Source organism: Curcuma longa, chromosome 1 (genome assembly GCF_044706935.1).
Source record: "Curcuma longa cultivar G26 ecotype Majalengka, Jawa Barat chromosome 1, ITB_CL_G26_1.1, whole genome shotgun sequence".
Classification (NCBI taxonomy): Eukaryota; Viridiplantae; Streptophyta; class Magnoliopsida; order Zingiberales; family Zingiberaceae; genus Curcuma; species Curcuma longa.
This window is the reverse complement of record NC_133861.1, coordinates 7,253,368-7,269,852: the sequence shown is the minus strand read 5'-3', so window position 1 is coordinate 7,269,852 and position 16,485 is coordinate 7,253,368. Positions and strand designations below refer to the sequence as shown.

At 39.3% G+C, this 16,485-nt stretch overlaps 4 protein-coding genes across 5 annotated transcripts; 2 read left to right on the top strand and 2 right to left on the bottom strand.

Moving 5' to 3' along the window:
- Positions 1-4: 4 nt before the first annotated feature.
- LOC141830199 (protein transport protein SEC16A homolog) lies at positions 5-2,705 on the top strand. The gene is made up of 6 exons (XM_074717685.1): positions 5-453; positions 517-628; positions 716-1,030; positions 1,175-1,294; positions 1,400-1,725; positions 1,809-2,705. Exons 1-6 carry the CDS (start codon positions 296-298, stop codon positions 2,305-2,307), a joined length of 1,530 nt encoding a protein of 509 aa, XP_074573786.1. The 5' UTR covers positions 5-295; the 3' UTR covers positions 2,308-2,705.
- A 1,843-nt stretch (positions 2,706-4,548) lies between these two features.
- LOC141838329 (F-box/kelch-repeat protein At3g24760) lies at positions 4,549-6,335 on the bottom strand. The gene has a single exon (XM_074725773.1). It carries the CDS (start codon positions 6,271-6,273, stop codon positions 5,071-5,073), a length of 1,203 nt encoding a protein of 400 aa, XP_074581874.1. The 5' UTR covers positions 6,274-6,335; the 3' UTR covers positions 4,549-5,070.
- Positions 6,336-9,371: 3,036 nt separating this feature from the next.
- LOC141839136 (uncharacterized) lies at positions 9,372-13,555 on the bottom strand. Of its 2 annotated transcripts, XM_074726812.1 has the most exons (3): positions 13,305-13,555; positions 13,106-13,142; positions 9,372-10,827 (listed from the first exon to the last, which is right to left on the bottom strand). In XM_074726812.1, the coding sequence occupies exon 3, from the start codon at positions 10,803-10,805 to the stop codon at positions 9,711-9,713; it is 1,095 nt and encodes a 364-aa protein (XP_074582913.1). In that variant the 5' UTR covers positions 10,806-10,827; positions 13,106-13,142; positions 13,305-13,555; the 3' UTR covers positions 9,372-9,710. The 2 variants fall into 2 exon arrangements, with proteins under 2 accessions (XP_074582913.1, XP_074582921.1); XM_074726820.1 differs by lacking the exon at positions 13,305-13,555 and having other exon boundaries at positions 13,106-13,266.
- Positions 13,556-14,003: 448 nt separating this feature from the next.
- On the top strand, positions 14,004-16,482 carry LOC141832817 (U11/U12 small nuclear ribonucleoprotein 31 kDa protein). Its single transcript, XM_074720196.1, has 2 exons — positions 14,004-14,782; positions 15,973-16,482. Exon 1 carries the CDS (start codon positions 14,004-14,006, stop codon positions 14,778-14,780), a length of 777 nt encoding a protein of 258 aa, XP_074576297.1. The 3' UTR covers positions 14,781-14,782; positions 15,973-16,482.
- Positions 16,483-16,485: the final 3 nt, after the last annotated feature.

The window sequence follows — 16,485 nt, the reverse complement described above, 5'->3', positions numbered from 1 at the left end:
AGGAGACCAATCAATCGAATGATTCTTAATGTTGCTCTCTGAATTTGTCACTGAAGCACTTATTTTGCATTGTGCTTGTTCAGTTTTTGCTAGTTAGTAGTTCTTTTCTGATGTCGAAATATTAGGAGAAATTTTTCAGCTTTTAATGATGACTCTAAAAGATTATTTTGTAGATAGTTCAAATCATTTTTTTGATCCCATTAGTACACAATGTTGTTGCTTATTGTTAAATGAAAGTTAACTATACATGCTCTAGTTCCTGCCTTCATGGCCTGTATATGCTGAACGCAAACAAATGGATGACTTTTTTGCAATCCATGTACAGAGAACAGAACTTTATGAGTATTCAAAGGTGCAAGGAAATTCTCAGTTTATCCTACTACCTTTCCAGCCGTACAAGATAATTTATGCATACATGCTGGCAGAAGTTGGAAAGATTTCAGATTCGTTGAAGTGAGTAGTAAGAGTATGTTTTTCTGCCATCCCTATTGCCTAAACATGTTAGATGTAATGCAGGTACTGTCAAGCTGCTTCAAAATTGCTCAAGAGTTCTGCTCGCACTTCTGAGCTTGAAATGTGGAAATCATTGTTATCCTCTTTAGAGGATAGACTGCGTACCCACCAACAGGTAGTTTTCTTGGGGAGCCCAATAACTGTCTTCAATTTTCACAGCCTTGATGTTTTCTTTCATCTGATGTCTTTTTCACTTGTCCAGGGTGGTTATGGTTCAAGTTTGGTTCCTGCAAATCTAGTTGGAAAGTTGTTTACTACTTTTGATAGATCTATTTACCGTATGATAGGTGCACCACCAGCACCTCTTTCACCTGTGCCTTCAGGAAATGTAAATGACAAAGAAACCTATTCTATTGTCCCGAAAGTATCAAATAACCAATCAACAATGGTCATGGCTTCTTTAGTTCCATCGGCATCAGTGGAGACAATGACTGAGTGGTCAAGTAATAATAATAGTAAAGCGATCAAGCACAATAGAAGTGTTTCAGAGCCTGATTTTGGTCGAACCCCTAAACAGGTGGGGTTTTCCTTTTTGATGAAAATCAAAGCAGTTGTTAGGGAATATGATTCCTTTTAGTTGATTTCATTGACTTGTATTTTTCTTCTTAATATGGGAACTATCATTGTTTTTTTTACAAACTTCGTTGGAAAATTATCACAGGATTCAAGCCCAGACAATGCACAAAGCAAAGCTACAACTGGTGGTGGCTCACGCTTTGGACGCATTGGCTCACAATTTCTTCAGAAAACCATGGGGTGGGTGTCGAGATCCCCTCATCAGGTATTTTCCTGGGCATGATTTGTTTGTGAACATCGTAGGTTGTCTTCTACACACCTTTCATGTTACTTGAGCTTACTGTATCCTTCTATTTCTGGGAATGTGAAGGCAAAACTGGGTGAAAGTAACAAGTTCTACTACGATGAAAAGCTTAAGAGATGGGTGGAAGAAGGAGCTGATCCTCCAGTGGACGAGCCCCCCCTACCCCCGCCCCCGACAATGTCATTCCAGAATGGTATGCCAGATTACAAGATTAGTAGTGCTTTCAAGAGTGACAACACAATCAACGATACTTTCAAACCAGATAGTCTCGCCGATAAGGGTGGGCTAGCAGATAAACCTATGGCTCCTTTGGAACAAAACTCTGCAATTCCACCAACTCCACTCAGCCAAAATCAGTTCTCTGCCCGTGGCAGAATGGGGGTCAGGTCAAGGTAAACACCCCATTTTTCTTATTGTTTTTTTTTGTGTTGCAGATTCTCTAGGGATGTTAACGTAAAGTTTTGATACTTCACAGGTACGTTGATACATTCAACAAAGGCGGTGATGGTGGTGCCAATGGTGCATCCACAAACACTTTCCACTCACCTCCGGTTCCATTGGCAAAACCATTGATTGGTGCAAATTTTTTTGTGCCTGTGGCACCCGCAACCACCGATGAAAAGCCAACTAATGCGGCTGTTGATAACAATAGAGATGTCACCACTGGTCCAGATCCAGCCGAACCAGCAAAAAGAGAACCATCCTTTTCCTCACTACCTTCATCAGCTTCATCTTCCATGAAACAACTTCTGAGCATGAACAGTAGGACTCCTCAAAACAATAATGCTCATGTCTCCAGATCGAGAGCAGCATCTTGGAGTGGGAATGATGAACCATTCAATGAAACCATGGCAGGTGCGAGGTTGGGACATGGTCCCACAATATTCTCACCCACCCACACCAAGCAGAGCAGTTCATCTTTGCAGCAGCATGATGCTTCCCTGGGGGATGACCTTCAAGAAGTCGAACTCTAGCACATAGCTGTATTGTGAACAAGTAGCTCGAGGTCTACAACTCTTTACCTGTCCGCCTACAAAACCTAAGACAACGGAGGCGATGAATTTAAGGGACGAGAAATCTATGGTCTTACCAAATGTTTTCCTTGTGTAACTACTGAGACCATGAGGATTCCTGAGGTCACTTGATATGCTGTCCTACATGAAAGCATGTGGACGTGGATGTACAGATAATTTGTTGATTTATTCTTCTCATATTGTTTTGCACCCAACAAATATATGAAAACAGATTCCTGCCTAGGAAACCTAGTGTTTTCCTACATTTCCTTGTATGGAAAACATTTTTGAAACAGATCAAGTAGCAAAGTTAAGATCTTTCCTTGTATCGTATTGTTTAATGTCATGTCATTTAGCATTTGGAGTCCTTATGGAGTGGCATGTTTGATAACAGTTAGGGTTAATGATGATCATTCTTGCAGGGAGCTTAAAGATCTTTTAGAATTCTTCTGCTAGGACAATGCTGCGAGCTTGGTGTTGGATGGATCAATGCTCAACATTGGGGAACAAGCGATAAATGTTTGTAATATGTCGAAGCCATTTTGATGTTTCTCGGTTAGTTCTTGAATATGCCAACCTTCTCTTATGGAGCTTGATCACTATCTTTCAAATCCTTTAGTTTCTCAAGATTAAATCTTAAGTGTTTTTCTTACTTAGCCAACTTCTTGGCATGCCTTAACACATCTCTCTTCATGATCTCCAAAATTTATGAAATCGACCAAGTTAAAATTGTCAAAAGACATCCCCTAAAACCTAAACAAAATCCCAAATTAAATTCCTAATCCATTTGATGGCTTTTTAAAATTAATTTTTAATTTTTTCCAATCTAATTTTCTAAATTTGCCTCTCAATTACAAACCACAAATAACTCCCCCCACCCCCCAAAGTTAAAACTCTCCTCGAACATTTAATTGTTAAACGATCATTATTGCCATGTTGATAGATTATGACAAAATCCATAGATTGGATCGTCCATTTATATAAAAATAAAATTTTAAAAAAATGATAAATTCAATCTTACACTTAGATAATATTTTCATTTATTTATGCATTTCCCTAATTGTCAAAATCAGCCTTGAATGCATTTATCTTATATTTCAATAAATTATTCTTTATGAATTGTGAAATATTCATAATTTTCATATTTAGATTAAAATGTTATAAAATCACTTTATAATATTAAATTTTATATTTTTGAATTTACAGCCTTACTGTATATTTTATAATTTTATGTCTTTTCCACATAGAAATTGTGTTTTATGTTTGAATTCTTATAATGATTTCTCTTTCTAATAATATTTTTATATGAATTCAAACTTTTAATTTTTAAAATATTTTATTTTATGTTTTAAAAAGTAATTTATTTGAGATTTATTTTTTATATATATTTATAAAGTATCTAGATCTTGCGAGCTAGACAGCTCCTCAAGCATTTATTTGAGGCACATGATATCCTTAAAATGCGAGAAGATGTTGTAGCTCAACACCTCCATTAATGGTTAGATATTTGTCGCCTTGTCATAGCTTTATGAGGAAAGAAATCTATACCATTTAATATCTTTAATATCGATATGGTATGGCACGAGATCTAAACTTTTTACAATAATCTAGTATTTTTTATAAACCCAATTTAGTTCAAGTAAAAAGATGCATTCTTTGATAAATAGCAAAATAAGATATTCCTTTTAGTCAGATCGTAAGAATTAGATATTTAAATTATATAAAAAAAATCTTCTTAGATATCTAATAAAGTTTGGTGTACCATTTAGCAAAATAGCAAAAGTTTCTTCCCTAACGTTGTGGGCATTGTAGAGGATGCCCTAAATGAATCTAAATAGGCCACAAAGTAGTTTTCAATCACACAAACAAACTCTATTCCCTCTCGCAATCTTCTTCGATTCGCTGAAGAAACACAACCATGTTCTATATCTATCCTTACCCGAGATCCTTTTCGATGTAGACTTAAGTTCGTCGAAGATGAATCCACCCAATGTAACACACACTCACTTTAGTAGATAGATCACTCAATGTCTTCAAAGCACAAACCTAATCTCCCTTCTCCTAAAAGATTATGAGCAAGAAGGGGTATAGACAAAACTAGTTCTACACCTCGATCTCAAATACAACAATTCTCCATGTAACAATTGTCTATCCATCCATCATTGATTTATAAACAAAGATTGAAGTGGTGTTTTATCAAACTGAAGAGCATGAATCAGTTTCAGATAGTGCAGAACACAGTGGTGAGCTAAAGTCTACCATCAGTAGAAGCTTTAGAACAGCAACTGAGACCTGAGCATTTCTACTACTGCAAATGCTTCTCCTTTCGATATAAAGTTCGTCGCGAAGCATTTGGGAAGACGAGTGAGTCGACCTTCATACACTACTGGGATATTCCAAGGATATACTCCTCATCACTACTCTCAACTCTTTAAGGTTTGTCAAACAAGAAGATGAAACAGAAAACAATTCATAGTGGAGTTGAATGTCTCAAATTCAACTGTGGATTAGGCATAATTGAGAGAGCAAGACAAGATCACAAATTGGATCTGTAACAGTAGTGTACTGCAAAGCGAGATTTCGATTTCTGTCTGAGGAAATATAGCATCTTGTTTTATTGATTGAGATCAGGAGCAGCATCTGAAGGATCACACGATTGAATGAAGAACAGTTGGAGAGTAAGATACTGAATCTTATCAATGGCGGAACGGAAGCAGATGATTCTTAATTATCTAAACCAGTACCGAGTACGGAGTTTAGGGGAACAGGGGAGCAGAAAGCGATCACCTTGTGGAATCGATTCACGGGACTGGGCAAAGGCGGCACCTTTCTCCAAGTGCATCGCAGATTTTGAGGCGAGGAAGTCGCCGAAAGGCCGGCAGGGGAGGCGTCGGTGATCTCGCAGACGCAGGCCGGGTAGGCCTTGTGGTGGTCTTCGTTGAAGACGTAGACGAGGCCGTCGAGGCCGACGCATTTGAGGCTGGCGAACTTGTTGTCGTCGTCGTCGGTATCGAAGAGGCAGGAAAGAAGGTCACTCGGCATCGCGCCGATCTCGGCGTAGTCCATGTTGCGGTGGTCGACGGCCCAGAGGGAGAAGCAGGGCGGGCCTTCGGGGGTGTTGCAGAGGCCCGCAAGGAAGAGCCGATCGCGGCAAGCGAGAAGGAAGGAGAAGAGTAAGCCCGGGGGGCGGAGGGTTTGGACCGCGCTCCAAGTGCGGCGGCTCAGATCGAAGGCGGCGATGGAGCAGGAGTAGATCCCGAACACGTAGAAGAATCGGCCGGCCAGAAGTGCGGCGGATAGCCACTGCGACGAGTTCCCGGGCTGGAACTCCAGCGGGAGCGGGGCGCAGAGCTCCCACGAGTCAGACGCCGGGTCGTAGATCTCGACCGCGAGGGGGTCTTCGATGTTGACAAGGCCGCCGATGAATCGGGCGCCGCCGACCACGATGAATCGACGGCGTCCTCCGGGAGACGAGAAGACGCCGACGAGGGGGTTGTAACGGGAGAAGAACATCGGAGAGGTCTCACGCCAGGGCCCACGGAGAAGCGGCGCGTAGCAGAACCGCGTCGCGGAGATGGTGGCGAAGAAGAACCCGCCCGCGCCGGCGAAGCATTCGACGTGGAGCGCGGAGGGCGAGGGAGGGAGCGCGATCCACTCGCCGGCGTCCGGGTCGAAACCGAAAGCCTGGTTCTTGCGGAGGACCACGTTGTTCTGGCCGTACAGGAAGAACCAGGGCGGCCTCCGCCGGGACGAGGCGGCGCGCATGGCGAATCCAGGGTCGGAGACAATCCTTCGCCACTGCCTGCATACGGCGCCGGCTGCGACTGCCGATCGCAGGGGCAGGTAAGAGAGGATGAGCTCGACCAGGTCATCGTTCATCCGCAGCCAAAGCGCCGCCGCCGCCGCCTGCCCGGGCTCCGCCTCCATCACGATGATCAGTTAACTGCAGGAGAAAGGTGGAACCTTTGGTGGTTGCAAGAGAAAGAGAAACAGAGAGAGATGGGAAAGAAGAAGAAGAAGAAGAAGAAGAGAGAGAGAGAGAGAGAGATAAAGAGATTCGGGTCAATGGGTGGGATGTGTACACGTGGCGAGAGCAAGGTTGAGATTCGAGCTCCCGCCATGGGTGGAAGAGGGGCTACCAAACACAAGCCAGGCACGACACGTTCACTTTAAGATTCGCAAAAGGTATCGCGATCGGAGGAATCGTGTCGGCAGAGGAGAGCGGCGGAACGTGGATTTCGTTGACTGTCAGTGTGCTTTAATTTTTTTAAAAAAAATATTTTAGTTAATAATTATTTAATGGTAATTAATCCTAAGGCGGTGCCTTCGTCGAATTCATTGACTTCGCAATCAATTAAAGTGTCGAATTTTTTTTTTTCTTATTTGAAGTGAATTAAATCATAGTTAAAAAAAAAAGTAAAAATTTAATTATTTTATCAGGTACTTTCGGACTTTTAAAAGCATAAAATTTAGAATGAAAGTCAAATCCTTTTATGTTCAAATTAGGAAAGAAACCTCCTATTTTAATTTTATTTTAAAATAACTTATTATTCAAATAGTCGTATATAATTATTTAAATATATTTTCTTAAAGAATTTGAATTTATTAAAAAAATTATATATATTCTTGTACTTCTATTCCCTTGAATTTATTCATAGCATTTTTTTAAAAAATTAATAAAGGACTTTAAAGTGATCAATAACTTTTTTGTTAAAAGTGTGACAATCTTTCATCAAAATGTTTCAAAATGTTCCAAAAAAAGTTCGATTTTTTTCTTCCAATTTTGTACTTTCCCAACAAGGAAAATAATATAACTCACTTAACTCCAAAACCTAAAATATAATTTACACACTAAACATTTAGTGGATATTCTTTTTTTTCACCTTTACTTAGATTTTGCTTTGTCGATCTCTTCCTCTATTACTTTTTCATACTCCAAACCTTGTGTGTCATAAGCTTGCTTCGATCACCTTCATCAACCTTACATTAAATATCTCGAGCAACCTTAGACTAAAACTAAACTATTGCAAATAAAATAATGAAAGCTAAATAAATGATCAAACTTTTGACATCCATCTTTTAAGTTTTCTAATGGTTGAGAAATGTGCAAGTTGATAATTAAGATACTAGTCGTCATAGTTCTCCAAGTTGCAATACTTTAAGTCATCATTGAGAGTTGATGATCAATGGCGTTACTTTTGATTCATGAGTAAATAGACGCAATCGTTCGTAAAGGCAATGCTTTTTAGATGGTGGAAAGATTGAAAAGAAAGGTAGCTCGAAGGATAGTCGCTCACTTTCTTCCAAGAAGCATATATTCTATCCACAATTGTTTCTCAACTTTAAGACATGGACTAGTAGATTCAATGAGAGAAAAACAAAAACAAAGATAATCAAGTTTCTCAACTTTTGCTAGCATCTTAGAAGTTTGATTTTTAATGGAGTTACCGCGTCGCGTACGATGACCATGGCAGGGGAGGAACATTGTTGGTAGAACTACATTTCAAGTTGCCCCACTTGGTGTCTCCGAGCTAAAGTTTAGGTACGTATAGTATACATGCCTCCCCTTGTTGAGCCCTCCATTTAGGGGACCACACTATCAACATTATCCATAGTGGCCACCACTAGCCATTAGATGAAAAGGATATAGAATAAGAGGAGAAGATCGTCTATCTTTAAAATTAATTAGATGAAGCTTGAATATTTAAATTATCCCTAGTGGCCATCATTATCTACTAAATGAAAAGGATGTAGAATTATTTGGATGAAACTTGAATACATAGATTATCCCTGTAGAATTAGAGAAAAAGATGGTCTATTTTTAAACTTAATTGGATGAAAAGGATATAGAACCAGACATCTAGATTATATAAAAGAGTGATAGGGACCAGCACACATGGGGGGAAGGATGGGAAGCAGGCATGTAGGGCAGATGCAACTTTGGTCGTAACCCTGAAATCTCATCTTTGAAGGAGCAATAAGGAAGGATTTAATTTATAAACATCTATTGCACTGTGTATATAATTTTTGCCACTTTTTTTTTCCTATTGGTTTATTTTATTTGTATTGGAGATGCACTCGTATACATGAGATGAATTTGTGAGATTCTGATATTTCCTTGGTAAATTGATTGATTTCTTTTTTCTTTGATTATTTGTTTTTTTGTGGCTAATTTCTTTATCCATAGATTAGAATAATTAATTGGAACCGCTGTTAAATCACACACTTTGAGTATATTTTTTGGGTTCCAAAAGTTATAGGGCAAAAATCAAAAGGTTGCTTTTCATTTTTATTAGTGTTTTTTTTTGACACGGTAATGAAAATTTTTAAATACGTAAAATTATTTTTTATAAAATATAAATAAAATAGTTAAAATGGAAGATTGTGTCCATATTCTTTGTGATCACAATATACCTCTAAAATCGAACATTGAGCTTTGAAACAAGCACACAAATAGAAATTGAGATTTATATGGATGTGCAAGAATATATAAGATAAGAAATAAAAATTAAATCGATCTCTATGAAAAAAAATTCTAAAAGATGCATTTAAAATAATATAAATATATATTTAAGTGATCAATAAATATTTTAAATAAGGACATATAGAGGAAGAGAGATTAAAAAAAAACTTACTAGTGTTGACCACACCATACCTGCATGGTTTGATTTGATACGATAAAAGGTATACAAAGCTGCTACCATCGACTGGACTTTGTCATTGTCCATTAGTTGCTGGCCAAAGTATCTACATGATCCAATCATATCGATCATTAAAGAACAAGAGGGAAACTAACTAGAACGCAATAATCAAAAAGATGCATAGATAAAAAAGAGCCATAATAAAAAAAGAAAGAGTCAATGGAGATGAAAGATGCATAGATCTAAAAAACCAAGACAATGAGAAACACGTACAGTGGATATGGATATTGGACGAGACATGAGTTTCTTGTTCGGTGATGTCTTGAATTGCTCCAAAAGCAACCTACAAAAGAACAATATCCAGATACCCAGCCCAAGTGAAAATGAACCAAACGGGCCGGCCCTACAAGAGTCCGGCCCAACATTTAAAAAGATACAGAACCAACCCTTGATTTCACAACAAGGTCACACAAACAAATGAAGCTGCATTCCTAAACTAAAACGTGACCGTGATTATGTAGTACCAAATGTTTAAGGATCTAAAAACCTGAGAAAACACTTCAATTCCCGACAATATCTGCTTCATGAGCCATGAGCAAAGCTGATATTTTCATATTCAACAACATCATCGATCGACAAGAGTAGCTCTAGTAACTGGAACTTCAGCTCCAGCTATCCATACCGGTGGCTGCTCTTCCAACTTGTTATCTGAAATACAAGTTCTCATTGCTGATGCTCCTCGTCATGTCTGGGTCTAGTTATCCTCCGACGCCTTCTTCGTGTAAGGATGTCGTTGTCCGAGTTCCAGTCGTCATATTCTTGTGCGCCTAACAAGTTCTCACCCCATAAATAGCGACGCATAGAAGAGCGTCGCCTTGTCCTCCATGCCCTAGAAGATCTTCGGTCATCCAACGAACCTAATGGACCTCCAAGCATATGAAGCAGAAAGAGTGTTGTATGCCACCATGGCCCGCTCCCATCACCTGAAAGACCATCACCCTCATCTATAACATAATCTCCCAGTACTACAGCGCCAGGCATAGCAGATCTAAGTGCGCTGAGAATATCATGATACTCCTGCTGGCGTTCCATGTGATGCCAAGCTTGTTGCCTTGATGGATCAACCTCAGCAGGCCTAGTCATGGGGTGTATTCTCCGGGCATGTTTACGGAGATCCTTGTAGTTGCCAGAAAATGAGCATGATTCTCTGGAGCAACTTCTGAACTTCAAATCCATATATTGTCTAGCTTCTTTGACAATCATCCAACCTAGTACAGCACCTCGGCAGAGAGGGCACTTCAAGCAGTTAGCCTCGGGTTCATTACCACCACTGGATCCATCAGAACTCATATTGCCCTCTGAATGAGATGCTTGATATCCATCTTGCGCTTGTCTGAGCTCTGGGTTGTCAAAAAATTCATCTAGCTCAGCGGACATTGCACCATCAATGCTAAAATTGTCATGGGCTTCAACTGCGTTTGCTATTGCTATTGCTGTTGCTGGATGAGGGGAAGGAGGAGGGTCTGCACCATAAAGAGAGCGTCTCTCTGCATCAACAGTCTCAGTGATGGTAGAAGAGGAACCAGATGTGTTATCACCAGAGCTCATCCTTAGTTTCCTGAATCTATCTAGACAATTTGAATGCCTGTAACTTGTGTCGCAAATGTAGGATCTGCAACCTTTTTCATATGAAGTGCAGATAAGAACTACTGCATTGTGTGGATGTTCCATACAAATAGGGCACAAAATCTCATCCCATTGCTTTTGGAGGGAGTGTATATCAGCATCCTTCAAGGTGCTTTCTGTTTTATCTGTCATCTTTCAACGCACTGCAATAAACCTGTTCAGAATATTAGGCGCTTCACACATTCATACATGGATACAAACTAATATAGTTAAAGAGACATAATAATTGCAGAGAAGAAAGCCAACAAATAACATAAAATAGTGCTTCATCAAATAAGGACGGACATCAAGGTCAATGCAAGTCAATATTGGACCAAGAATTTTGAAGTCCCATACACAATTTTTTTTTAAAAAAAATCCCCATGAACATTACAATGTAGCTGGTTGAGACAAAGAGGTGCTTTTTTTCAGCCAATGATTTTTGTATACTCCACAACCACTGCGGAAGCGCACAAATGAAGTTTTTTATGCAGCACCCACCAGTAAACTACCAGAAAGCAAGTATAAATGATCAAAACATGAGCCAAAACAAAGAATTAATGTTTACTATGTTCACTTGGAAGGGTTCCCTTAAACAACAAAAATGATGAGAATTTTATTTTTCTAGCATGCATAGTTACTTGCTGACATATCATGACCTCCATTAAGGGAGATAACATCTTATGCAATGTTGATGCTAGGTCAAAGAATAACTCTCTACAATTTGCTCTTATTTAAGATGGTACTGCCATCCAAAGACTTTGTTTATGTTTTATTTTTATCATCATATTCTATAATCAAGTAAATGAATCAGCACAAACTTGCTTTCAATTTAAATATTTGTGCAGACTTTCACCATATCAAACTCAAATGCCATGAAGCGAACTTGTTTTCTTAATTGGTCATCAAAATTGATAGGACTACCAACAATGAAGAAAAGCATTCATCAAGCCTCTCTAGATCTGCATCTCACCATTTCAACATCTGCATACAAGTTTTTCTTTCCTTCCTTACTGATATTTCAAACAAGTTACTGAAGTTCCCCAAATCTAGGTTTCTGCGTGTTCAAGTATACCTTTCTGCTTTCCTCTTTCCTCTCAATAGAATTAATCTAAACACTCCTTACTTTAAGATTAGGAAGACTTCTCTGCAAAGTAGAAAAAGTCTTAATAATTATTCTTTCTATTTGTCTGACAATGATCCTATTTGTTGACAAGATCCAGAGAGATTTATGGTTTACTCACCTAGGTATCAGACTTAATTTGCAACCAAGGTTTCTAACCAAGAACATACAAGCCATTCACTAAAGATTACCTTTTAAAAGATGATGACATGACCAACATAGGCATGAGTTCAAACTGAGATGAAACGACCTCAATTAAAAATTGAAATATTTTATTAATCAAAAGCTCATTAACACATAGAGACAGAGCACTTTTATACAATCAATACCAAAGAAAATACAGACCAAAATAGGAAAGAAATTCTACTAATTTGAAAACAAATTAAACTCATTAAACTTGAACCAATAAAAGACTCTGCTACCAATTCAAAAAAAATACTAAAATACTAACAAAACTCCATTATAATTCAAATTCATTTCTTTCCATCTAAAACTTTAAAAACCTCTGATTCCTTCTTTGCATCACCACTTCTCAGATTAATCCCTTTGGTTTACTAGCTCAATGTGGAAGCAGAGAATAAAACACAAGTCATGAGTTCGTCACTCTGGCTAAATTAACCACTTTGGTAAAGCAATCACTTAATAATAGCTTAGAGTGGAAGCAAAGCACAGAGCACAAACCATGAGTGTGAGACCTCCATATCTTATTGTCTACTGATACTCTTTTACTAATCTACTCTTAGTGATTGCTACTCAACGCCAAGATGACTGTGACACCAAATCCTTACAAGAAATGTGAAACAAATTTATTCTACTGGCATCAAATTTATACTATTTAGCAATAGCACAGCTCAATAAACTGAGAAGATAAAGAAAATAATGACATAAATCATTGTACTTGCTGGAAAAACTACAAGTTTGGCAAAGTCATCATGAAAAAGAATGCAACAATGAATTCACTTTCTACTTTTAGTTTCGAGACTATCCAAACTTTTCATAGAAAATAAACAGCCGTTACAAAGCTCGGATGTCTATACTAATGCGGCCAAATGTTACATCAAAACTTAGTAAGGAGATCATAATAGGTCGCTAACATCAGTTCAAACTCAGATCCAGAGAAAATACCCAATAATCACAGATGTTGAATATCAAATATACACCTGGGATGTTACTTTTCAATATCCTGAAAGCTAAAAACTTCAGATCACACATCCACCACTAAAAAGAACAATAATAAGAACAAAAATATGTTCTCCCTGTTGCTTGACTCGATCTGAGATCAAAAGAGCAGCTTGAACATACATCTAAACAATCAAACAACTTGAACTACCTTGATTAAGTCAAGCAATCGCCGTCCACACCGCAACCTGTAAAGAAAAAGATCCATGGATCAAACTAGATCGAGATTAAACCTAAAATTGGAACAAGTAGTCGCCAAAACAACCGGATCTAAAGCCAAACGAACAAGGGTAAAAACAAGAACAAAAAGAATAAAATTATATTCACAAAAAAGAATAATAAATCTGTACGGGTTGCGCCACGGATAAGCGATTCTCTTCTCTCTTCTTCTTAATCCACTCTGTTTTAATCTTTTCGATCGATCTCGACCACTTCGTTCTTCCTTTACCGATTCTACCTACGAAAAATAGAGATCAATCTCTTCGTCGTCGTCTCTCCTCTCTCTTTGATCTGAACAAAATCGAAGATTAAACAACGATCTCGAGGAAACCCAAAGCGGAGAGGCGATCAGATACGGCACCGGCACAGAGAGAAAGGGCGAGATGGCATTATCTTTTTTTAAATAATTCATTTCGGATTAAAAAAAATAGGAGGTAGGGAGATGGCGTTGCTTACGTGTACGATCGACAGACTCCACGAAACCGCTACGAACCGGATCGGGATGCTTTCCCGTGGCGGTTCACCAGGTCGGGATCTTCTGTTCTTGTTCGGACAGCAAGTGCTGAGTTTGGTGTTGGAAATTTAGATGAGCTGGCACAGAATGAGAATCCAGAAAGCAGAAGTGGAACCCGTTAGGCTGTTGGCTGTCTCACTCGAGACAGGAATGATGATCCAACGATTAAAATGAGCTCATTTCTTGTGTCTTTTCCCTGAGTAGCTGTCAGGTTAAGGATGCTTTTAGAAAATTTATAAAATCGGTGGCTAAAATGTAATTTTCCCCTCTAAAATGTAGAACCCTAAAAGACGAGAGGCAGAGAGAGAAAGAGAAGATGGCTCGCCGAAGAAACGCGAGCGGCGACGGCGACGGCGACGACGACGACGACTTCCTTTACCGTTACCCCGTTCCGCCGTCGTCCGCCGCCACTTCTGCTTCCCTGTCGGCCGCCTCGGGTTCGTCCAGGGGCGGATCCGGTGGCCTCGCCCCCTCGAAATCGACGGTCTATGTCTCCAACCTAGACTTCTCGCTCACCAACTCCGACCTCCACACAATCTTCTCCACTTTCGGGAAGGTCGCCCGCGTCACCGTGCTCAAGGACCGGGCCACTCGGCGGAGCCGCGGCGTCGCCTTCGTGCTCTTCGTCTCCCGCGACGACGCCGCGGCGGCCGCCACGTCGATGAACGGGAAGATCCTCAACGGCCGCACACTCGCCGCTTCCATTGCTGCTGACAACGGCCGGGCCGCAGAGTTCATTCGCCGGAGGGTTTACAAGGACAAGAGTAAGTGCTACGAATGCGGCGAGGAGGGCCACCTCTCCTACGAGTGCCCGAAGAATCAGCTGGGCCCCAGGGAGCGTCCCAATCCGAAGAGGGCACGCCGGAGAGCTCAAGACTCCAGTGGAGGCGGCGGTCAGGATTGGGGTTCCGACGGAGGCGGGGAAGAGGAACGGTTTGAAGATGATAATTGGGCATCCGTGGTGGACACTTGGGGATTCGAGGAGAAGGAGAGGGAGAGGGAGAGGGAGGAACCCTTCGAAGATGGAAACGAGAAGAAGAAAAAGGAGAAGAAAGCTAGTTATTTCAGTGACGAGAGCGGCGAGGATGAATAGAGGTAAATTCTCTGAAACTCGTAAAAATCTCATCTTGTTCTACATAGTTTATCCCGATTCTAATGATCCCAATTTTTTACTCTGTTTGATTTGAGCTTGCAACCTAATTCTTTGATGGGCGCCAAGCTTCCTTTGTGCTTATAGAAATAGTTCTAATGCGCCATTTATACCATAGTGCTTATGTTCATTGTACAAACAACAATTCATCACATTTACTTCACTACTTTTCTATCAACGAGCAGGCCTTTTTTCCAATGTAGTCTCATTTTTGGTAGACTACATATGTTAATTCATACGCCTTAATAAGGCTACTCTCATCAGTTTTGCCTTTGGTTTCCTGATCCTGATCCTAATTATGCATTCAATTGTTCTTACATAGTTTATTTCAATTGTAATGATGACAATTTCTTACTATTTGATTTGAGTTTACAACCTAATTCTTTGATAGCCACCAAGCTTCCTTTGTGCTTATAGAAATAGTTCTAATGTGCCATTTATACCATAGTGCATATGTTCATTGTACAAACATCAGTTCATCACATTTATTTCACTACTTTTCTATCAATGAGCAGGCCTTTTTTCCCCAATGTAGTCTCATATTTGGTGGACTACATGTGTTAATTCATACGCCTTGATGGGGCTACTCTCATCAGTTTTATCTTGGTTTCCTGATCCTGATCCTAATTATGCATTCAATTGTTCTTACATAGTTTATCCCAATTGTAATGATGACAATTTCTTACTCTGTTTGATTTGAGCTTACAACCTATTTCTTTGATGGGCGCCAAGCTTCCTTTGTACTTGTAGAAATAGTTCTGATGTGCCATTTATCCCATAGTGCTTATGTTCATTGTACAAAAAACAATTCATCACAATATTTTGTCTTTAGTTTCCTGATCATCATTCTAATTTGTTCAATTATGCATTCAGTTGTTCTTACAATGGATTACATCATGATGATTGGTATTTGGAATTACAACCAACCTAATTCTTTGAGCTATGACAAACCTTACGCAAAGAGAAGTAATGTGGTAGTTGTGTAATTAGCTAGTAGGTTTAGTTTAGTTTACTAACATTAGTTTTTGACTTATTACAGTGTACTAAACTATGAAAGTAACTTATTATAATTAGGCTCGATGGTCGCATATATTTAATGTAACATATCAATAGTCTCAAGACTGCTTGTCTGCAGGCTCCTGATGAAGCACCTCCTCCATCTTTGGCACCACTAAAGAACACTAAACTGAATGAGGCGACGAAGAAGAAGGCATATACCGCATGATGATATGGTAATCTTTGTCCTGCGAGTTCAAGCAGCTTCACTCAACATAATTGATGCATTTTCATCTGCTGATAGTTAATAACTTGCTTTGTGTCAACGTTTGGGAGACTTCTTGAACTTGTATCATGTGATAATGCTCTCTTATTCCTTTGATTTATAAAATTTTTTAGTTTTATCACATCAAAATCCTAATTGAATAATCTTTAAGTGCAACAAGTCCTTGATACAACTATATTTATCATCTCTAAATATTATTCAAAATGTGAAACATTGTATGTATTGTGCCAAGCAATTCTTGAGACAGTTGAAACAAAACAGAGGAGCTTGCATTGGCAGTGTAATACTACTAAGTTCCATAATCCTACTTCCAACATGGGCCTTCCCCTAAATCTTGGGTTATAAGAAGATACAGAAAAACAAGAT

What these genes read in the sequence shown, in the direction of transcription:
- LOC141830199 (XM_074717685.1), top strand. Translation starts at nt 296, where the DNA reads ATGGATGACTTTTTTGCAATCCATGTACAGAGAACAGAACTTTATGAG. An exon ending in AAGATTTCAGATTCGTTGAA is followed by an intron (nt 454 to 516) that starts GTGAGTAGTAAG and finishes GATGTAATGCAG; the next exon opens with GTACTGTCAAGCTGCTTCAA. An exon ending in GACTGCGTACCCACCAACAG is followed by an intron (nt 629 to 715) that starts GTAGTTTTCTTG and finishes TCACTTGTCCAG; the next exon opens with GGTGGTTATGGTTCAAGTTT.
- LOC141832817 (XM_074720196.1), top strand. Translation starts at nt 14,004, where the DNA reads ATGGCTCGCCGAAGAAACGCGAGCGGCGACGGCGACGGCGACGACGAC.
- LOC141839136 (XM_074726812.1), bottom strand. Translation starts at nt 10,805, where the DNA reads ATGACAGATAAAACAGAAAGCACCTTGAAGGATGCTGATATACACTCC.
- LOC141838329 (XM_074725773.1), bottom strand. Translation starts at nt 6,273, where the DNA reads ATGGAGGCGGAGCCCGGGCAGGCGGCGGCGGCGGCGCTTTGGCTGCGG.